The sequence below is a fragment of the Protopterus annectens genome, chromosome 12.part0 (assembly GCF_019279795.1).
Source record: "Protopterus annectens isolate FY-2018-M chromosome 12.part0, PAN1.0, whole genome shotgun sequence".
NCBI classification, from domain to species: Eukaryota; Metazoa; Chordata; order Ceratodontiformes; family Protopteridae; genus Protopterus; species Protopterus annectens.
Genome location: NC_056746.1, coordinates 145,927,305 through 145,951,168, shown reverse-complemented (window position 1 = coordinate 145,951,168; position 23,864 = coordinate 145,927,305). Strand labels below are relative to the sequence as shown.

The 23,864-nt window shown below is 45.9% G+C and overlaps 1 protein-coding gene across 1 annotated transcript in view; it reads right to left on the bottom strand.

The window, feature by feature from the left end:
• MARF1 (meiosis regulator and mRNA stability factor 1) overlaps window positions 1-23,864 on the bottom strand; it is a 2,255,654-nt gene that overhangs the window by 336,589 nt on the left and 1,895,201 nt on the right. Inside the window, exon 21 of the mRNA XM_044088896.1 lies at window positions 9,587-9,799. Coding sequence (XP_043944831.1) covers window positions 9,587-9,799 — 213 coding nt within the window. The remainder of the gene's footprint in view (window positions 1-9,586; window positions 9,800-23,864) is intronic.

The following is a 23,864-nucleotide window of genomic DNA, read 5'->3' as shown; positions in this document are numbered from 1 at the left end:
GAGAAACTTATACAAATACTAAAATAAAGTGTTTTAATTACAATCACTTCAGTCTACTCAGTGTCTTCCGAAAAGTACAGTTGTGTACACTTACCATAAAAGTAGATGTTTGACTGCATTCACTGTTGCATCATCACATTTGGGTTATCTGCTTGCAGTAGCCCTCAGTTGGCCTGATTATCAAAATCTTGGGTCCGTCTCATCTTCCATGACGTCAGGTAGTCAGGGGTATAAAGCATGCAGCCAACGCCATTACATCAGTTTTCCTTGCCCCAGATGTCAGGTGCCCCCCTAATGGGAAGCAATTAAATATATATACAAGGTTACACCTCCAACAAAAAAGCAAATACACCAGAAAGCTTTAAGCATAGCAAAAAGTAAAAGAGGTATAGCCAAAAGAAGTCAGGGGCTGGATGGAGGCTAACCAGGACTGCAACAGTGAATACACTTGAACATCTACATTTATGGTAAGTGTACACAACTGTACTATGTTCTTTGTGTTTCACTGTTGCAGTCATCACATTTGGGTAGATTCCCAAAGCTAAGGATGGGAGAAGGAAATTAGATAGCATTAGGACCAGCTATAAGGCCCTGCAAGACTGCAATGGCAATGCTATCTAAATGGTAATGCTTGGTGAAAGTATGTACACGACTTCAGGTAGCAGCTTCTAGGATGTCCTTGCTAGGGCACCTCTGAGAAAAGCTGTAGAGGTAGATGCAGCCCTGGTTGAATATGGTCTTATTCCCTGTGGGATAGGTTTTCCATGGTGCTTATAGCAGAAATGAATGCAATGGCCTACCCATTTGAAATGGTTTGCTTTGAAAGGGCCTTCCCCTCTGCCCCTGCAGCAAATTCCACCAGCAGCTGTTCAGATTTCCTGAGAGGTTTAGTCCTGTCCAAGTAAAATCTAAGTTGTCTGTGCATATCTAAGGAGTGTAGTATACGTTCCCCCTTGTTCTGTGGATTAGAAAAGAAGGTTGGCAAATTAATGGATTGAGTAAGAGCCACACTGGATACTACCTTGGGCATGAAAGAGGGATTGGTCCTGAGGGACATCCTGTCCGCATGATGAAAGGCTCCACTGCCATGAGGGCCTGCAATTCAGACACCCTTCTTGTTGAAGTGATGGCTAAAAGGAAGGCTGTTTTCCAAGAAATGAATTTCAACTCTGCACTTGCAGCTGGCTCAAAAGGAGGTAGAGTGAGGTTTTTCTAATACAAAGTTAAGGTCCCAGGCTGGAGTTGGGGCTCTCCTGGGTGGTTTTAAGTTCTTGGCCCCTCTGAGGAATTGCTTGAGCAGTGGATGACAGAAAAGGGGTGGTTCTGTGTTGTAATGAGCTGAAATGGCTGAGGCATGAATTTTGATGGAGGAAAAGGAAAGGCCCCTGTGAAGCATCTCAGTTAAATATTGAAGAATCTGAGGTAAATTGGGCACTGTTGTACCCATCCCCGGAGTTTGGTTCCAGGAACAGAATCTTTTCCATTTTTCAGCATAAGATTTTCTAGTACTAGGCCTCCTTGCCTCCAGAATGACATCCAACACTTGTTTACTGAGGGATGGTAAAGGAGAGATCAGGTAATTAGCCAGGCTGCCAGGTTCAGGGTTTGAAGATGAGAGTGCAGAATCTTGCCCTCCTGCTGGGACAGCAGGGTAGGGGTCTGAGGCATGTGCCATGGTGCCAGCAGTGACACACTGGGCAAGAGGGGGTACCAGTGTTGGCGTGGTCAAGTCTGGTGCAATCAGTCTGGTGCAATCAGTATCGTCCTTGGTTTGTCCCGTTTGATCTTTAGTAGTACCTTGGAGAGGAGAGGCAGAGGAGGAAAGGCATAAACTGATAGTTTGTTCCAGGAGAAGGACAGGGCATCCACTTTCCAAGCTTGTTTGTAGGGAGTCCTTGTGCAGAATTTGTCCAATTGGTAGTTCTGGGGGGAGGCAAACAGGTCCATCTCTGGGCTCCCCTATTTATCAACATGTTGAATGTCTTTGGTTCAAGTTTCCACCCGTGTGGGTCCATGAGATTTCTGCTTAGTTCGTCTGCCAGTGTATTTAGCTTTCCTGGCAGGAAATGGGCCTGTAGGAGTACTTGGTAGCTCAAGGCTGTGTTCCACCGAGCCATGGCTAGTCTGCAGAGAGGGTATGAGTGGGTTCCCCCTGTTTATGTACCACATAACAGTGGTGTTGTCCATCTTTACCATTAATTGTTCTGGAAGAATGTGGTCTTTGAAGGCTGTCAGAGCATTCTGTACAGCTAACATTTCTTTTTGATTGATATGCAAGTCCATTTGGCTTGGGTTCCATTTGCCCTGAATGCACTTCCCTGCCAAGTGAGCCCCCCATGTATAGTCTGATGCATCTGTTGTTAGGGTTTGGGCGGCAGGGAGTAGAGTGAATGGCAGTCCCTTGTTCTGGTGACAGGCCTCTGCCCACCAAAGGAACTCTAACTGTAGGCAAGGTATGATACGAATCATGGCTTCAAGATCCTGAGAATGTTGATACCATAGGCTTTGCAGATACCACTGTAGTTTCCTCATATGCAGTCTTGCATATGGAATTAGGAGAATGCATGAGGCCATGAACCCCAAGGCTTGCAGTATTTGTCTCGCAGATAGCAGGGTCTTTGTGGCCATTAGTTTGAAGTAAGCTGTCAAATGAACTTGTTTCTCTGGTGTGAGGAAAGCCATCTGGGAAGTTGTGTTCATGCTTGCTCCCAGGAATACAATTTGTTGGCAGGGTACAAGATGTGATTTCTTTTCGTTTATGGTGTACCCCGGAGAAGTTAGCACCTTTTGTACAAATGCCAGATGATTTAAAAGTATGTCCTGGCTTTCTGCCTGAATTAGACAATCGTCCAGGTACGGGTATATTTGAATATTTCTTTGCCTGCAAAATGCAATGACTGGAGCTAGGCACTTTGTGAATACCCTGGGCACAGTAGATAAGCCAAAGGGCAGTGCAGAGAACTGACAAGTGCATGTAATCTGCTTTTTAGCATAGGTATCTTCTGCAAGATTCCCTGATTGGGATGTGCAGGTAGACTTCCTTTAAATCCAGTGTTGCCAACCAGGCATCCTTGCCTAGCATAGGAAGCAACTGGTGAAGAGTTAGCATCTTGAATTTTGGGATCACCAAAAAAGTGTTTAGGAGAGAGGGATCCAGGATAGGATGCCAGGAATTGTCTTTTCTGGACACCAGGAAAAGTCTTGAGTAGAAACCTTGTTCCCTTTCCTCTTCTGGGACAGTTTGAACAGCCCTTGTACTTGAGAGAGACAGAGAGAGAACTTGCTTTTGAACTTCTGCCCGATGATTTGGGGGTAGCTCTGGCCAACGGTTTGGGGGTTGGTAAAGTGTGAAAGTGGAATCTGTATCCTTGGGAAACTATATTTAAAACCCATTTGTCCTGGGTAATGAGCTCTCAGTTTTTTTGCCTGCAGAGCAATCTTTCCCCCTAAAGGAGCAGTCAGTTGAGGAGGGCTTGCAAGTTTTAAAGTTAAGTCATTGAGACAATTTACCATAGGGGGGAGTCTTACTACTCCCTGCTTTGGAAGAGGGAGCCCCCCACTGCTTAGTCCTGTACGTACCTTGGGACTGAATCCTGGGTGTTCTGCTGGTTCTGGGTTTGGACTGAGAAGGCCTGGAAGAGGCAGGAAAGGACTAATTCTTAGAGGGCCAATGCCTACTAAATCTTGGAGGCTGTACTTGCAGGAAATCTTTAACAGTTTGCATAGATTTAGCTTTTTCCTCCATCTTTTTAAGTACTTCTGCTTTACCAAACTGGCAGACCTGGTTTAAGGGAGCATCCAGCAATTTAGCTTTAACATGATCTGACAAAGACTGCTCCTTAAGCCAAGCATGCCTTATAAGTACAGACCCAGTGGCAGCAGCCCTGCAAGATGACTCCAGTGAATCAAAACCACATTGCAAAGTATGTTTTCCAACTTGTTCAGCAGAATGCATTAAATTCTGTAAATCCTTGTTTTCAGCACAGTCAGGAATCACCACAATTTTCTGTTTAAGCAATCCAATAATATGCTGCTACTTTAACATATGAAACTGGCACTTCAACGCCCTAATGGCCAAGGTTGCAGAAGTATATACCTTCTTACCCAATCTATCCAGCGCCCTGAAATCTCTATAAGAGGGGGTAGGATTTTTGGCAGTAGTAGCTTTAATGCCCTTTGGTCCCTGTGAAATGGTCTCAGGATCCGCAGTAGGATTTTTAGAGAGGAACTTGTGAAGAGTCAGAAACCCTGTAATATCTATCTTGTTTTCTGGGAGCAGGAGGTAAGGAGTCAGGGGCCAAGCTAGATTCCGAAAAGGCAGCATCGACAATGTCCAGTACAGGGGGGATAGCTAAAGGCCTGTGTTAGGGCAGGAGTAAGAAATCCCTAAGCCTCTTTTTAGAATCAGAGTAATCCTGTTTTTCCCAGCGAAAATGCTCCCTAAGAGTATGCAAAGTTTCACCAAAAGAGAAATCCTCTGGAGGGGAAGCAGAGGGAATAGAGTCGTCTGCATCTGAATCCTCATAGGTAGATAAGGGTAAATCCTGGTCATCAGAGGAAACAAATTTCAGAATCCTTATCAGAAGAATCATAAGCAAAATCAGATCTAGGTCTCTTAGAGGGGGAAGGTTGGCTTCCCCTGATTAAAGTAACAAGGTCTTCAGCCATTCTTATTTGTATTTGAGGTATAGAGGCCTGACCATGTGCGGTCTGGGCGTCCGTTTTCTAGGCATGGATAGAGTTTTAGGCCTTGAAGAAGAAGAAGATGGCATCGGTTTAATATGCAAGTCAGTAGGCCTAAATACACCCTCAGAAGCCGGTGCCTGCGCAGCTGCTCCAGACCCATCAAAAGTAGAGACATCAGCAGGTTCCACAGTTGAAGCATCTTGTGGCACACTGGACTCCGAATGGGTCTCAGTAGAGGCATGCGAATCTGAAGTAGCGGGTATCAGGGGCTGCGAAAGCACCTCACTGAGTACCGGCAAACTGGCAACTAGCTTAGGAGAAGTGTCGTTGGCAGCTATGGACCTAGGCAGCCTGTCTCTGTCTTTATCTCTGCGTTTTTTCAAAATGTCAGCAGTCGGGTGGCTTACCGAGGCTATATCAAACAAAGTACCAAAATATTTAGAAGTGTAAATATACTGACGACATATAGTTTGTTGTTTAAATAAGGCACAAACCAACAGCGAGGTACGTCATGGTAAGGGCCTAGGCAAGGAATGCAGTAGGAATGAAAATCTTTATGAGGTATTTGCTTTCCACAAGAAATACAATTACTGACATCGGTTTAGAGCAAGAAAAAGTTTCCCCAACAGGGTACTTAGCTTTAGTTGAAGACTTTGGTTCTGAAACTCGAAAATGAAAATTTCAGGAGTCGGCCGACCGGCACTTGTGAACTGCTTTTGCTTCGGGCACTGCACGGCAAGAAAGACTGATGTAATGGCATCGGCTGCATGCTTTATACCCCTGACTACCTGACGTCATGGAAGATGAGACAGCAACCGACGCAGGACCCAAGACTTTGATAATCAGGCTGTATGAGGGCTACTGCAAGCAGATAACACAAATGTGATGACTGCAACAGTGAAACACGAAGAACATCATTAATGATGTAAAGTGGAGTCAGTTTTACAGTTTTCCTACCAGTTTAACAGTCAAAAAACTATCTTGATGACATACAAAATAAGAGAAGGGTCAAGAGCCTGGACCACTTTTTCTACAGCTCTGTTCATGCCAATCTTTTCCTTCTCCCTGAATTCCCTCATACTGACTGCATTTGAGTTTCTCCTTTAGTACCACACTCACTACGAAATGTACCATTGTTTCCTTTACTGTTACACTTCAGTTCACAGACAATTACACCCCTCTGAAAGTGAGACAACAAGCATATCCTCATGATGAAATAATTCTTGCCCTCTCAACAATTTCGACAGTCCTCGCTATTTTCACAAACTCCTTGAGCCAACAGCAGCATGGCCTAAATCTCTACTTCCTGACAGTACTGAGATACTTTCATCTCTGTATGTTGATTTCAAGTTCCTGACAGACAGCTGATGCTGACATGGAAACTGAGTGGGATCCACTCTGCCTTTCATGGCATCCCTTATCACCAACTGACAAAATATACCTATTTAACCCAGTATCATCTTTAAAAGCTTTATTCTTTTAGTCTCCTAGATATTAAGGCATTTCATCCACCCAAGAAAAAGAATCCCTTATTAACACAGCTCTGCCTTCTCCTGACTTAATCTTGCCTGTGATCATACTACATTCATGTTCCGACAAACCTCCTCTCCTTCCTTCCTTGGTCCTTAAGTGTATACTCCCTACCAGCCCTGGACTGCCTGTTTTCCTCATTCTGCTCTGATGCCTGCTTTTGGAACCTTATCCACATCATTAGCTAGTAATTTCTGACATTTAATTTTCATGACCGTCCTTTATTCTGTCACCATTTTTCCTTCCTGTACTCTCTCCTCTTACACCTTATTACTTCCTCCCACATCCTATCCTAACCCTTAACTTGTGTCCCTTTGGGAAATCCTGCACTTCTTTCTGTGTACTTACTTTGTACCCACATAAATTCAGCATGCCTCTTTCTTCATCACACACACTGTCCTTCCCGATGTACCTCACATATTCTCAGTCTTATAACTACCTGATGAAATATACAGACTTATCTCACTAAGTTGTTTAGCTGGAGATAATCTCAGATGTACTCTGTACCCATCACTACCTACTCTGCCTCAGCAAAACTACTGCCTCACAACTTACTTCCTATGAAAACTCTTCCTCAGTGTTCCCATTTCCCCTAGTGTTTGGTTTTCCTGCTCATTTGCTGTCTGCCTCTCACACTCCATACAAAGGGAAACGGTGTCTCACTGCTAGGACTTCAAATGACTCTCCAAGACATAGCTTACTACTCTGTAGTGCTCATAGGTAGGTACTAGGCTATTGTCCCTAGGGCCTATATAAGACTAGCCAAAAGGGTACCCTGGCTTCCGCCACCCAAGGAAATTATGTTCCTGTGCCACTGTCGAGCAGAGCCACAGAAGTGATCCCCAGGGTGAATTTCTCATCTCCCATCCAATCAAGATTTTTCTTGAAGAGTGCTAATGAGGAGCTTTGTTTGATATAGATAGGTAGTTTGTTCCAGAGTATGGGAAGTCTCTGGGACAGGAATCTATCCCTCCAGCATGTTCTGTTTATTGTGGTGACAAGTTTTAGGTCCCTAGAGCCTGTAGCTTGGAGGGACTGGGATTTCTTTAAGTGGAGCATGTCCAAAAGCTCTAGGTTTGACATAGCTTTGTGTGTTAGGCAGAGATCGCCTCTGAGTAGGCGATATGCGATGGAGTAAAGCTGCAGTTTGAGACTGTCTGCGTATGGCATCTGTTTGAGGCCGGTAATCCTCTTTGTGAGGTACTTCTGCGGCCTTTCCAGTTGTTGTAAATGTCTTGTGAGGTACATACCAAATGGGGCGTTGTACTCTATAATGGGTCTAATGAGTGACAAGTAGAGGGGATCAATGACCTCTTTTTTCCTGGATGAGAAACCTTTTGTGATGAGGTGTGCCACGTAGAAGGATTTCCTGACTACTGTGGCAATGTGATTATCAAAAGAGAGACTACTGTCCACCAGTGTCCCAAGGTCTCTATCACACTTTCGGTGTTAAGTAGACTACCACCTATGTGGTAGTTCATGGGTACAGAGTTTTTACCAAAAGGGATGGCAATGCACTTTTTGGTATTGAGCTTGAGGCCATGGCTTTGACAACAGGCATCTGTCTCAGTGAGGCCCTTTTGTAGGATGTCCACATCTTTTGGAGTTTTGATTATGGCTCCTAGTTTGCAGTCATCTGTGAACTTCATTAGCCAAAGACTTCTGTGTTAGCCTGTACTTCAGAGAAGTAGATACCAAACAGGAGAGGACCCAGGACTAAACCCTGTGGTACTCCACTTGTCACTGGTCTGAAGTTGGATTTGGAGTCTGCTACTTTCACAGTGTGGGTTCTGTCAGTGAGCCAGTTGGCAACCCATCTTGTGACATAGGGATTTATACCTAGTTTAGTGAGATTATCTAGAATTCCAGAGTGGGGGATGGTGTCGAAAGCCTTGGCGAGATCTACATAGGCTGTATGAACCACCTTACCTTCATCTACGGCTTTGGTGACTGCTTCAAAGAAGTCTATCAGGTTTAGGAGACATGATCTGACTTTTACAAACCTGAACTGGGTGGGGTCCTGAGTTTGGAGATTACCAATGTCATTGTTTATAAGTTCCATGATGATACATTCCATAGCCTTGCAGACTAGGCTCATCAGGCTAATGGGCGGTAGTTTCCAGGGTCCATGGTGGCTCCCCTTTTGTGGAGTGGGATAACAGTCGCTGTGCGCCATTCAGTGGGCACATAGCTTGAGGTGAGGCTATGATTGAACATGGTACTTAGGTGGGGTGCCAGTTCATTTTGTAGTTCATGTAGAACGCAGCCTGGGATGTTGTTAGGTCCCATGGATGCTTTGTTCTTGGCTTTGGAGTGTATTTTTTCACTGTGCAGCCGTGATTACAGGAACTTTGCATTCTTCTGGTATAGAGATGGGCCCTTTAGGGGATGAGGGGGGTAAAGTTAGCAATGAACCTGTCAGGATGTTGGCAATATCAGTTGGATCTGTATATTTAGTGCCAATGTGCTGTAACTCAGAGCAGATCTGAGTGTTGCCATTGAGATTCTTGACATAGCTATAGAATGCTTTGTGGTTGTCTTTAGAGTCAGTGGCAATTTTGTTTTCGTAACTAGCTCTGGAGGATTTTATGAGGGATCTCAGCTTCTTACTGAGGCTGACCAGGGAGTTCCCCCAATCATGGGATTTTACACTTTTTTTGCAACAGTTTCTTTCTTCTGTTGTAGAGTTTGTTTATAGCAGGGGACCACCAGATTGGCTTCCTTTTTTTGGAGGATAGCATCTTGGTTCTGTTAGGGATTGCACGATCCATGCACTCAAAAGCACCGTTACAAAGTTCTGCCATACTACTTTCTGCAAGAAGAGACTTAAATACTGCAGCAACACTACCGTGAAGCACTTCATTAAAACAGATTCTCTACTAATGAACTTTACAGCACTAATATGCAACCTGCACTAGTCACTAGTGTGACTAAGCTACGAAACATAGTGCAGAAAAACACTTCCCCGTGCCTCCAGTTTAATGTCATTCACATTTAATTTTTTCTCTCATCTCAACTCCAGCCAATCAGTATCTAACTTGCCAACATGGTACTTTGCATCAAAACATGAAAATAAACTCATTTCAAAAATTACCAGTTTTACTACATATACCAAAAAAATCAAGCCAAGCAACAAGCACATGAAACAGTGCTACAACCAACTTAAATACCAAGCAAGCAGTTACAGAAGACTATTCCCAAGGAAGTGCTGCTGTCCTCACAGAGTTTCTCGATGTAATCCTCAAAGGAGAGGAGTCACTCTGTCCCAAGGATGGTGGGTCGCTGCTGCTTCAGTCTATCAGGTATGGTACACATGTGCTTCTTCTATGACACAATTTTAACACTCAAATTCCCAGGGACAAATATTTACCTGTGGAATAGCTCCCAGGAGCTCTTCCATGTTGTTGTAGCCATATTCCTTAGGTTGAGGCATTTCTCCTGTATATTTAGTATAAGCACTTACAAATTCATGCATAAAAATCTGTTGATAATGGTAAGTGTGTAGTAGTGCCCGGACATTCTTTGCAAACTGGTATAACTTGGTTAGCTGTACATATTCTTCCCCTTCATCATGGAAAGATACCTAAAAAAAAAAGAAAAACAGCATGTGTCACTCATATGGAAACAAGCACATACATATTCAAGCTACTCAATATTTCTCTTGAGGCCTGTCCATTTGTCTGTGAAATTGATGAGCTGGTGGAGACATGTGCCCCCTTCTCCAGCCAGCCCTGGATCACTTTCTAATTGACTTGCTTTGAGTTATAGAATAGGCAAATGATGGCTTATGGAGTCAAACCCTGGACTACAGCAAGCATCACATTAAGTGTTTACAGCCTTAAACCTTGCCACACAAGTCTTATGCCTGGTATCACTTTGGCACCCCACTTGTTGACCAGCTTTTGGGACACGAGTCCTCCTTAAAAATAAGGGCTCAAAATCTAATGTGACATGAATGCTCAGACAACCCAATAAATATCATGAGTGAACTCCACAACATAGTATAAAGTAAGGCAGCAGATGCCATTACATCAGTTTTTCTTGCCCCTAACCTGTCAGGAGCCCCCAAGTAGGAGTCCAGGTTCTGGTGGAAGAAAGCCCACTAGTGGAAAATAAATACCAATAAGTCCCTTGTAAGGAAAGGAGAACAACAAGTAAGAATGGTAATAAAAGGAGAAATGGAAAAAAGGGGGATGGAGGGAGGGAAACCAGGACTGCAACAGTGAACACACTCGAACATCTACATTTACGGTAAGTGTACACAACTGTACTATGTTCTTCGTGTTTCAATGTTGCAGTCATCACATTTTGGTCGATTCCCAAAGCTGAGGAAATGGGCGGAGGCAATCAATGAAACTAGGGGCTGGCTAGGATGCCCTACAAGACTGCAGAGGCAAACCCTGCCCTGGATTTGGAGAAGAGGGGCAGGTGGTAATGCTTGGTAAAAGTGTAAACATATGTCCAGGTGGCAGCCTCCAGGATGTCCCAGGAGGGGACTCCTCTGAGGAAAGCCGCAGAGGGGGAGGCTGCTCTGGTGGAATGTGTCTTGACCCCCTTGGGGGAGGATTTCCATGCTGTTTGTAGCAGAAATGGATGCAGTGTGCTATCCATTTGGAAATGGTTAGGAGATGGCTTTGCCTTCTCCCCCTGTAGCAAAGCTAACCAGCAACTGATCGGACTTTCTGAAGGATTTAGTCCTGTCTAGATAGAATCTGAGCTGTCTGTGCACATCTAGAGAGTGAAGAATCCTTTCCCCCATGTTCTGGGGATTACAAAAAAGGTGGGCAAATGAATGGATAGGTTGAAAGTCACACTGGACACCACCTTGGGCATGAAGGATGCGCTAGTTCTGAGGGATACCCTGTCTGCATGGAAGATGATGAAGGGTTCCACAGCCATGAGTGCCTGCAGCTCAGAGACTCTTCTGGCTGAAGTGATGGCGAGAAGAAATGCTGTCTTCCAGGAGAGAAATTTTAGCTCTGCAGAAGAAGCTGGTTCGAAAGGGGGCAGGGTGAGCTTTTCCAATATAAAGTTGAGGTCCCAAGCTGGTGTTGGTGCCCTTCTGGGTGGCCTCAAGTTGCTAGCCCCTCTTAGGAACTGTTTGACGAAAGGGTGTGAGAAAAGAGGCTGCTCAGTGGGAAAATGGCAGAAATAGCAGCGGCATGAATTTTTATAGATAGAGGAGAAAGAGAGGCCACTGTGTAGTAGGTCAGCTAAGTAATCCAGGATGAGAGGGAGGGATGTGCCATATTGGCTCCCTTAGCCTGGGTCCAAATGCAGAACCTTTTCCATTCATCAGCATAAGACTTTCTGGTGCTAGGACGTCTGGCCTCACGGATAACATCCAAAACCCGTTTACTGAGGTTGGCAGATTGGTTCAGGGTTAGGGAATAAGCCAAGCTGCCAAACTGAGTGTCTGCAATTGGGGATGCATGAATTCCCCTTCCCTCTGGGTCAGGAGGTTTGGAATCTAAGGAAGATCCCATGGGGGCAGCGAGGACAGGCTGTGCAGCAAGGGGTACCAATGCTGCCGGGGCCAGTATGGAGCTCTAAGAATGGTCCTTGGGTTTTCCTCCCTTATTTTGAGCAGTACCCTGGGGATGAGAGGTAGGGGAGGAAAGGCATAGACCGATAGATTGACCCAGGGGAAGGACAGGGCATCCACTTTCCAAGCCATGCAGTGATGCTCCCTGGTGCAGAGTTTGCTTCAGGATTCCCATTTCTGAGTAATTTGGGTGAAGGTACTTCTGTTGAGTTGCCACTCGTGTGGGTCCAGAAGATTTCTGCTTAATTGGTCTGCCAGAGAGTTGAGAGAGCCTGGTAGGAATTGCGCTAACAGGTTTAGCTGCATGGCAGAGGCTGTGTGCCAAAAGGTCATGGCCAGACTGCATAGAGGGTAGGAGTGAGTCTCTCCCCACTTGTTGATGTACCACATCACAGTGGTGTTTGTCTGTTTTGATGAGGAGAGCCCCTGGAGAGAGAAGGGGCTTGAAAGCTATTAAGACATGCTGTACAGCCATCATCTCTTTTTGATTAATGTGCAGAGGGATTTGCTGTGGGCTCCATTGGCCCTGAATGCACCTGCAAGTCCAGGTGTGCACCCCAACCATAGTCTGATGCGTCTGTGGTGAGGGTCTGGGCGGCAGGGGGGGGGGTGAAAGGCATTCCCTTGTTGTGGGAGCATGCTGTTGCCCACCAAAGAAAATCTTTTCTGAGGCAAGGAAGTACAGGTAGACGAGTTTCCAGGTCTTGAGAGTGATGGCACCAAAGGCTCTTTACGTACCACTGAAGTTTCCTCATATGCAGTCTGGCATATGGAATGAGTCCTATGAAAAATGCCAAGCACTCCAGAGCTTGCAGGATCTTCCTTGCAGTTAGCTGGGGCCTGTTGACTATTTGAGAGAAGTAGGTTGTCAAGAAAGTTTGCTTCTCTGGAGTAAGGTATGCCATCTGGGAAGCTGTGTCCAGACTTGCTCCCAGGAAGAATATCCTTTGGGTGGGCACCTGTTTGGATTTCTTTTCACTGATTGTGTACCCTAGGAAAGTTAGTACAGTCTTTACAAAGGCCAGCTGCTTGAGCAGCTTCTCCTGCCTGTCTGTCTGACTAAGGCAGTCTAAATATGGGTAAATTTGAATATTTGTCTGTAAAAGGCAATGGCTGGAGCCAGGCATTTTGTGAAAATTGTGGGAGCAGTAGATAAGCCACAGGGAAATGCAGAGAACCAAAAGTGTTGAGATCCTGCCCTGAAGCGTAAGTATTTCCCGCATGATTCCCTGATAGGAATGTAGAGGTAGGCCTCTTTTAGATCTAGGGTGGTTAGCCAAGCATCCTTGGAGAGCATGGATAGCAGCTGCTGGAGGGTGAGCATTTTGAATTTTGGGAACACCAGGAAGGTGTTTAGAATGGATAGATCAAGGATGGGATGGCAGGTACCCTCTTTTCTGGGTACCAGAAAAAGTCTGGAGTAGAAACCTTGGCCTATCTGTTCTCTGCAGGAACATGCTCTACTGCCTTCATAGAGAGCAGGGAAAGGATTTGCTCTTGAGCCTCTACCCACAGATTTGGTGGTAAATATAGGAACCCTTTTGGGGTTGGAATTGTGTGGAAAGAAAATTTGTATCCCTGAATCACAATGTTCAGAACCCAGAGGTCCTTGGTAATGGTGGCCCCGGTGCTTGAGTGAACAGAGAGTTTTTCTCCTAGGGGTAAGTGAAGGTGGGCAGAGGGAGGGGGTGGAGGAGGTGAGCCATTGTGAGTTCTTACCATAAGAGGGTGGCCTAGAACTCCCTGGTTTTGAAGTGGAGGTAGTCCACTGCTTAGATCTCTACATTCCCTGGGGCTGCTGTCTGTGGTGTCTGCTTCCATGGGGATTAGGCTGGGCCGATTTACTGGGAGCAGGAAAGGACCAGTATTTGGAGGGACAATGCTTGCTGAACCTAGAGGGCTGGAACTGCAAGAAATCCTTAACTGCTTGCATAAATTTTGCTTTTTCTTCCATCCTTTTTAAGACCTCTTCTGCCTTGGTGCTAAATAAATAACCTTTGTGCAAAGGGGCATCCAACAATTTAGATTTGGCATGATCTAGCAGGGGCTGTTCCTTAAGCCATGCATGCTTTCTAATGACAGATCCAGTGACTGCTGCCCTGAAAGAAGCTTCTAGGGCATCAAAACCATAGTGCAAGGTGCGTTTAGTTACTTTAGTTGCAGATTCTGCCCAAGCAGGAAAGGAAAACATTTTTTGTTTTAGAGTTCCAAGGTATGTTGCTGAAATTTCAGCATATGGAACTGGCAATTTAGTGCCCTGATAGCAAGAGTAGCTGAGGTGTATATTTTCTTACCCCATCTGTCCATTGCTCGGGAATGCCTGTCTGAGGGGAGTGGGATTCTTAGAAGAGGTTGCTTTAATCCCTTTTGGCCCTTGAGAAATGAACTCAGTGTCAGCTGTAGGATTTTTAACAAGATATTTGTGAGAGTCAGGGACTCTATAGTACCTGTCTGGTTTTCTGGGAGCAGGAGGAAGGGTGTCAGGAGTTAAGCTGGGTTTGAGGAAAAAGGGTCTGTGTTATGGAAGATCTAGGAATTCCGAGTCTCTTTTTAGACTGAGGGTAGTCCTGACTCTCCCATTGGAAATACTCCCTTAAGGTATGCAGGGTTTCCCCAAAGGAAATATCCTCTGGGGAAGAGGCTGAAGGAATGGAATCCTCTGCATCAGAATCCTCATAAGTGGAGAGGGGTTGCATGTCTTCATATTCAGATGCATCAGATTCATCTGTCTCTTGTTCAGACAAAACTACAGGGGCAGATGATCAGCATATAAGGTCTTCTGCCATTTGAAGCATTTGAGACTGAGGCAAGGTAGCAGGCGCCTGAGAGTGGATCGTCTGTTTCTTGGGTGTGGTTCGTACCCTGGGTCTAAGAAACTCAGTAGTTTTAGAAATAATGGTAATCGCAAAAGACATCGGTTTGTGTCGAGATTCGGTAGTGCGAAGGACTTCCTCGGTAGCCGGTGCCTGCTCAGCGGCTCGGGGCCCATCCAAGGTTGAGACGACCACAGGATCCTTAATCGAAGAAGAGTTTTGCGACATACCAGACTCTGAAAGGGTCTCAGTAGGGCCTGCGAATCAACAGAAGCGGGCATTAGGGGCTGCGAAAGTGCCTGAGTACTGGAGAATGGACGACTAGCTTAACAGAAGCATCTTCGGTGGGTTTGGACCTATGCAGTCTGTCTCTGTCTTTATCTTTACTTTTTTTGGAAGATCTGCTGTCGGGTGGCTTACCAAAGCCATATTGGAATTCAAGGACTGTAAGAGAAAAAATCTGGCTACAATAAGGGCCCAATGACGGATAGTTCTGGCGTTGAACAAAGCACAGAAGTGACTAGTGACGTCATGATCTGGGCCTAAACAAGTGACGCAGTAAGAGTGGAAGTCTCAGTGTGGTATTTGTTTTCCACAGGCGAGACAATTATTAACTTTTTCTGACATCGGTTAGTGCAAGAAAAAAGGATCCCCAACGGGGTACTTAGCTTTAGAAGACTAACTTCAGTTCGGTAGATGAAACTCAGGTAGCGGCCGACCGGCACTCATGCAAACTGCTTCGGGCTCCACGGCAAGAAAGACTGATGTAATGGCGTTGGATGCCTTACTTTACACTACTGACAACCTGACGCCAGTCCTCAAGCGACAGCAACTAATGCAGAAATACTAAGTCCCAGGTATTCGGGCCGGCCGAAGGCTAACCTGGCAGGGATAACATAAATGTGATGACCGCAACAGTGAAACATGAACATCTACAACCTGCTACAACAGCCTAAAACTGCTTTTCCTGCACAGTTTCAATAGAGTCAAGGCAAATTTTATAGTTATGTGAGTATACTACACTAACAGATAAATTTACAGCACCCATACTGTAGTACAATTCCTTGTACAAAGAGATTAGCTGCAACCAGATATCTTTTCTTTGGGCAAGATTCCCAGAGGTATCAGACTGCCCTCCCAGATCTGAGATGGTTTATTTTCTATATGGAGGGCATATGGGAGGATCTTTGGTAGTAAAAGGAAAAGTAGCCCATGTCAACATTTTTTCAAGCAAGTCACTAAAAAAGTGTGCCCACAAGTCCTAGGAAGACATCTACTAGTAGTTCAGCCTCCACTACTAAGCACAGCTAAGTCACCATAGGCACTATGTGAAGGCCTTGTAAAAATACAGTCTCTCTCTCTCTAATTTGTGAAGAAGCTGGGGAGGTGTACAACAAACATGCAGAACAATGGACAGAAGGATGGTGGGCTGGAGGCTCATATCAGCAATAATCCTGTTAAGCAAATATCTTGTGTTACACTGAGTATGCTCACACAAGTGCATTATGTTCATCATAAATATCACCATTGCAGTATAATATAAGTATGGTTAGAGTCCTAACAGTCTGCTACCCAAGGGCCAGCCTGTTCCCAGACCCACGAGGAGGTTACAAAAATAGAAGTTATGTTCTTACCATAACGTTCCATGTTAGTTGTCTTCTTCTCGCCTTCTTCTTGCTGGATGGGTTCGGAGCCGACCTCGGCTCCGACTCGGCCACTCTAAAGCTCGAGAGTTGGTTCCACCGGCTCGAGGCTCCCCTTATATCCCACAATGCAAGGCGAGAGTTACCTCAGATCTCGTTTGTAAGCTAACCCCAGCTTATGATAGTAACAATATAAAACAGAACAACTATAACAGAGTCCACCTCTAACAACAGGAAGAAGAAAGGTGACCTACATCCTGAAACAAGAAATATGCCTAATAGCATATAGCTAAGAAAGAGGTGGTAGAAAGAGAGGTCACGATCACAACTCCTCTAGGTCTGTCCAGGCCAGGGGGAAGGAGGGTGGGGCGAAGAAGAAGGCGAGAAGAAGACAACTAACATGGAACGTTATGGTAAGAACATAACTTCTATATGTTAAGTTGTCTATCTCGCCTTCATTCTTGCTGGATGGGACCGCCCCTAGCACCTTGTCCCGGGTGGCCTAACGGAACAGACTCCTGAGAACAGTGGAACCAAAATTAGCTCTATGCCTAGAAGCTAAATCCAACTTATAATGGGAAATAAAAGTGTGAGGAGTAGCCCAAGTAGCCGCTGCACAAATGGTGTCAATAGGCAGTCTGTCTTGGAAGGCTAGAGAAGTAGCCAAGGCTCTGGTGGAATGGGCTTTAGGCTTATTAGGCAGTTTTTTGTGTCTAATCTCATAAACAAGGGTAATCAGAGATGTTAGCCATCTGGATAAAGATACCTTTGAAACTGGAAGTCCCTTTCTGCTTTCCGCATAGGAGACAAACAGCTGATCAGATTTTCTGAATTGTTTCGTCCTGTCCAAGTAGTACCTTAATTGACGATGAACATCCAGACAGTGTAATTTTTGTTCAGACCTATTTGAATACTCCGGGAAAAAGACAGGGAGGTCAATGCACTGGTTTAGATTTGACGATGAAACCACCTTAGGCAAAAAGGATGGGTTAGTTCGTAAGGAAACTCTGTCCTTATGGAACACAAGGTAAGGAGAACGACAACTGAGTGCTTGAAGTTCTGAAATTCTTCTAGCTGATGTGATAGCCACCAGAAAGAGAGTTTTCCATGATAATAACTTTAAGGAACATGAAGTTGCAGGTTCGAAAGGGGAAAGAATCAAAGAAGCAAGAACTAAATTTAGGTCCCAAGGAGAAGGAGGATTTCTTACAGGAGGTCTGAGCAGAAAAACTCCTTTCAAAAAGGCTTTGCAGAGTTTGTGGGACATTAGGGCGGATTCAGAAATACCCACATGAAAATTAGACATAGCTGCCAATTGAACCTTAAGAGTAGATGGAGATGAACCTGCATGGAAGAGTTCAGCAAGAAAATCGAGGACTAGCTGGATGGAAGCGGTGAAAGGATCTATGTCCTTTCCTTGTGCCCAATATGAAAATCGTTTCCACTTACTCAAATAAATCTTTCGAGTGGAAGATTTATGGGAAGCTATCAAAATATCTCTAACAGAGTGAGATAATTGAGGAAGCCTGGCTACGGTTGGAAGTGGAGGAACCAAGCAGTGAGGTTCAGAGAGGGGAGGGAGCGATGAAACTGACCCGACTGATGGATCAAAAGATCTGGAACTAGGTCCAGATTCCACGGTCGCCACAAAAGAAATCGATGCAGAAAGGGGAACCACACTTGTCGAGGCCAGTAAGGAGCAATGAGGATCAATGAGGCCTTCTGAGCGATAGCTTTCTGTATTACTTGAGAGATCAGTGGGAAAGGAGGAAATGCATACAGAAGTCCCGGGGCCAAACTTGGACTAGCGTCCCTGCTGGGTTGGCCTGGTAAAGGGAATAGAGTGAAGTATTCTCTGCACTTGCTGTTTTGGGGAGTAGCAAAAAGATCGCAGCAAGGCTGACCCCACTTAAGAAATATCTCTCTCACTACAGAGTCTTTCAGAGACCACTCGTGAGGCATGAGAATAGCTCTGCTCAACTTGTCCGCAATGTGATTGGACTTCCCGGGGATGTGCGTTGCTATCAGAAAACGCTGAGAAGAAATCGCCCATTGCCACAGTCTGAGTGCTTCTCGACACAGGGGGTATGATCTGGTTCCGCCTTGTTTGTTGATGTACCACACTACAGACATATTGTCTGTCTGGATTGCAATCGTTCCCAAGGGAAGAGAGTCTTGAAGGGCTTGCAACGCTAAAAGCACTGCTCTCATCTCCAGAACATTTATGTGCAAGTGGCATTCGTTTGGTTGCCATGTGCCCTGGACTGTCCTGCCCTGATAATGCCCCCCCCACCCGATCAGGGAGGCATCCGTTGTCAGAGTAGCAACCGGAGGAGGTGGAACAAACGGTCTCCCCAACAGGAGCTGGGGGGAAGACATCCACCACATGAGATGCTTTTTGCACGCTTGCGTGATCATAATGGTGTGAGACATTGGAAGTTCCTGGTATGACCATTGAGAAAAGAGCATCCACTGAAGGATCCGCATGTGGTATCTGGCCAATGGGAGGAGAGGTATGGCTGCTGCCATGATTCCCAACACCTTTAGAACTAACCTGGCTTTGGCTCTGTTGTTGTTGAGAAGAAGTGACACCAATTTTTGAATGTCTGATATCCTTTGGTTCGTTAGAATTGCAGACATGTTTACAGTATCTAAATTTGCGCCTATGTAGGTAATAGTACGACAAGGCGACAAAACAGACTTTTCGCAATTTATTGAGATACCCAGTTTTTGACAGACGCGAAAAGTGTAATCTCTGGCCATCAGAAGAAGATGCTTGGTGGGAGCTGTGAGGAGCCAGTCGTCCAAATATGGAAACACCTGGAATCCTTGTCGCCTCAGGTGAGAAGCTACCCCTTCCATGCCTTTGGGAAACACCGGGGCAGTGGTGAGACCAAAGGGCAGGGCCCTGAATTGAAAATGACTGGTTCCCAGCCTGAAGCGGAGGAATCTTCTGGAGCGCCTGTTCATTTTATGTGATAGTACGCCCTGAAGGTCTATAGAGCACATCCAGTTTCCTTTTCCCAACAGGGGAAGAATGGATTGCAGCGTGACCATCCGAAATCTTGTTTTCTTGACCGATCTGTTCAAGATACTGAGATCCAAAATTGGTCTCCAGTCCCCTGTTTTCTTTGGAACTAAAAAGAACCTTGAGTAGATTCCGGGTCCTAGTTGGTCTGCTGGCACTGGCTGAATAGCTCTTTTTGCAAGCAGTTTTGAAATTTCCAAAGCTGCTATATCCCTTTGAGCGGGTGGAACATCTGGAAGGGATTTTTTTGACTGACTTGGAGAACGAAGAAAGGGAATAGAATAACCTTCGGAAATGATGGACTGTACCCATTTGTCTTGTGTCAAGGATAGCCAGGCTTCTGGGTACAGTGACAATCTTCCCCCGACTGCCTCCGAAGATGGGCAGTCGGGCAACACCTCAGGGATGCTGAAAGGGCTTATCGGAAGACGTTTCTCGATTGCCCTGGTTCTGCGGACCCTCTGCCTCTAGGGCGATGTCTACCATTGTTGTTCCCCCCTCTGCCTCTGGCGGGGAACCGACTCTGTGCGTCAGGCGAAGTCCCTTGAGATTGTTTACGGAACCACATCTTCCCCCCCTTCTGGCCTTTGGGGTAAGGCCTAGAAGGAGTGGAAAAACGGACTCCGACGGCAGAAAGGGTCTTGCCATCCGTCTCGCACCTAGTCAGGGTCTCTTTCACTTGTGGACCAAAAGGGATGATCCATCAAAAGGGGAGTTTGTGAAAGACGTCTTGAAAGGTTCCGCAAAATTGCATAGCCGCATCCAGGCGTGCCTACGTAAGGCTACCCCTGTTCCAGCGGCTCTGCTCGCTCCATCGGCCGCATAAGAGAGGAGGCGCATGGAGGAGTTGGAAATAGAATTAAGGATAGCCAGCTGCGTGTTCATTTTTTCTTGGAAACCCACAGCTGTAGGGTCCTTAAGCATTTCACTCGCTTCTTTGATCAAGTCCCTTTGAAGACGAGTGAAATGGCACAGGTAATTCAGCGAACGCATAGTAAATGTCGCTGAGGAGAACATCCGCCTGCACCTATCCATGGACCTAGATTCCTTGTTAGGTGGATGGACAGGCACTGAAGGATCAGCCAGTTCCTTCTTTGTGGCGGCAGCTACCACCATAGCATCCACAGAGACTCCTTTTGATAAAAATTCCTTGTCTGCTGGAGCTGTGATGAATTTGGAGGGTCTCCTGGGAGTGGGGTCCACTGAATCAGGAGCCGTCCATGCCTTTTAGCAACCACCTGCATGAGGGGGTCGAAAGGGGGGGACACCCAGGAGGTGGAAGGACGAGAGCCAAACGCCTCAAGATACACAGATTCGTCCTCTGAAAGGTTGAGGGCTGGCCAATTTCCCCTCTGTTTAAGGATCTCCAGAATGTCTGCAAAAGAGACATCTTCAGAAGGGGAACGGGGGGAACCCTCAGAATCATCCAGATCTGTGTCGGACGTGATAGACTCAGGTGAGTCAATGTGCTTCCTCTTGCACTTCCTCTTCCGAGGGGCTCTTCTGCCAAATCAGGAGAGGCCTCGAAGAGGATGAAATCCCCACAGGGGCTCCTGAGGAGTTGGCTCTCTGCGGTCCGGGATGAGGGAGTGAGTCGACTTACCCTGAGGCAGCATAGAGGGAGGGGCTGACGGAGCCGACTGTGGAGTAGAGCCAGGCTCTAACACACTCCGCATGACCTCGAAAGCACCCCTGTCAGGCAGAGCCAGAGGTCCCCGCCCGAGGAGCTAAAGACCCCTCGGCACCGACAGTGATGGCTCGAGGCCGATGTCGGAGCCGAACTCACCAGCCGAAGCACCGAGAGGAGAGGGGGTCGGACAAGGGTCCGATGCCACTCACCCTCGGAGCCGACGAGGGAAGTCCGCGCCGAGATCCCTCCATGGAAGAAACGGGAGGCGACGACGCAGCCGAAGACAACTGTCTCGGCCCGAGGTGACCACAGTCTCGGTTCCGACACGACCCGGCCCGAGCTCAAGAGAGTCGAAGGAGGAAGGAGTTGATGGACGGGACAGGCACCGACTGATGAGTCGGGCTCTGAAGCATCTGGGCCAGTGCCTCAGACTTGAGTAGTCGACTCACCACCCTCTGAAGGTCATGATCAGACAACCTCGATGACCAAGAGGAATGAGACCTTTGGCCCGTTCAGACAGCAGGGGAGATCCTGGAGCCGAATGAACGGAGCCAGAAGGTGACCTAGACCTCTTTCTGGTTGTCGGCTCAAGATCTTGTCGGAGCCGACACGGGTACTCGATAACCTCGGCTCCGCCGGAGCCGAGGGAGCCACAGAAACTGTGGACTGAGTCTTATCTGCTCCAGCCGGAGCCGATAAAGGCAAAGGTTGAACAACCTGAGGTCTCGGCTCAGAAGCCGGAGCCAAGACCTCGATGCCTTGGAGGGCTTCCCTGTTGAGACAGACAGGGAATCCTCAGGCTTCAACAAGCCTCTCAATATGAGCTTGTTTTTTCTTTCCTGCAGGACCCTGGGGCTGAAGCCATGGCAGACAGCACAGGAGTCCTGCAGGTGCAAAGGCCCCAGACAATAGACACAAGAAGTGTGAGCGTCTGTCAGAGACATTTTCTGACAGCACGCATCACACTTCTTGAATCCGGAGACCTTTGCTTCTTTAGACATAGCCTAACTGGTGAACACAAACACACACTAAAACACACCAGTTATACCCTGTCAAAATAACAACTATATTAAAAAAAATAGTAAAAATATAGTAAAATTAAGTACAACAAACAGTAGTACACTACACAAACACTCCCTAGGGAAGGGAAGGCCAAAGGCCCAAGGGAAGAACTAAAAGTTCTTTTGACAAGAAACGGGAAGAAAATAGGTTCGGGGATAGAGTTTAATAAACTACACTAATTTAGGAATAATTAAACTAAAAAAGGGGAAACAAGAGTAACTTTTTATAGAAAAAGCTAAAACTTACCAGGAACCGGTAGAAAACCAACCTCGAAGCTGTAGCGGCAAACGAGATCTGAGGTAACTCTCGCCTAGCATTGTGGGATATAAGGGGAGCCTCGAGCCGGTGGAACCAACTCTCGAGCTTTAGAGTGGCCGAGTCGGAGCCGAGGTCGGCTCCGAACCCATCCAGCAAGAATGAAGGCGAGATAGACAACTTAACATCCTGCCTTATTCTAAATTCTACATATAAACTGTAAACATTTCAGTAGATGTGGACAGGGATTAAAACTGCGGTCTCCATTCTTCAGCCAAAACATTTTTGAAGAAAATTACTTGTATTTCTAGTGTTTTAACACAGGAAAAGGTAAGGCAATAAAACAGTCTGAATAAAGTTTGTATTAATAAAGGCTTACAATATGAGTTGGCATAAAGACAAAAAGCCAATTCATTCTGCCCCCCAAATCCCTTGCTCTTTCAGACTGACATCTTAGCTGCCGCTGCACATGATCATAAATATACATTCATTTGTGTATCTAGAAAAAGAAAGGAAGCTGAACAGTTCTGTTCAATGACAACTATGAAACCGTTCTTGCATAAAGCAGGAGTCAGTTCTGAATGTCACTCTGTCCTTGTGAAACACTGCAACAACTCTCAGAATTATCAAGGCTTGCAGCTTAGAGATTCTCCTTGTTGATGTAACTGCCATCAGGAAGAAGCTTCCTAGAAATGTTAATGCTATCAAATAAGCAGGTCTAAAAGGAAGCAAGATCAAAGTCTCAAGTTGAATGGAGGAGAGAACTTTCCTAGGTGGCGTGAGGTGGAGGTCCAACTTCAACGGCTACTTAACCGCAAAACAGAACAAAAATACGGTTTCAAATAAATGTGCTATAATGGCTTATGAATAAATAAGACAAGCCCTTCTCAAAAAACTTTGCTAAGTGTCTGAAAATGAGAGATGTAGGGCAGTTTTTGGTTGTGTGATCACAGATGTAACAACCTGAGATCTCCCATTTAGTAATGTTTAGATCTTCTTGTGTTGGTTCCCTGCACAATGTGGAACAGGATGAGTCTTTTCAATGGAAGTGCAATAAGGGTATTCCCTGCCTTGAAACAGAAGTATGTAGTGCACTGGAAAAGGTCCTACTTATGTTTTTAACAGCTGAAAATTAAACTGCCTGTTCATAAGTATGGTTGTTTTAGAACACCTGACAGGAGTGGGATGGGTGACAAAGCATACAGAAGGTTCTTGTCCCAGGAGATTGAAAAGGCACCAACTGTTCAGGCTCCCAGATTGTGAAACCAGTACAGAATTTCCTTACCTGATGAATGTCTTTGGAGGAAGTCCTCTCCACATCTGCTTCTTTTCTGAAAGACTTGCTTGTTTGTTCACCTTCCTCTCATGTAGGCTGGAAAACCACCCACTTAGATGGTCTGCTAACAAGGTTCTGGTCTCAGGAAATGTCAGTGGCTTGGATGTAAAATCCTTAGTTCTGGGTCAAATCACAAGCTTTTATTGGCCAATATATAGAGAAAATTCCAGTGGATCCTACCTTTTCTACTGATGCAAAGCACTGTGCTGTCTCTGAACAGTGAAGTTCAACAGTCATAATTAAAAGCCATCATTTCTTTCACATTTATGTGCTTGTTCTGATTTTTGTAGCCATCTCCTCTGCACCTTCAGGTGGCCAGTATGTATCCCCCAAAGA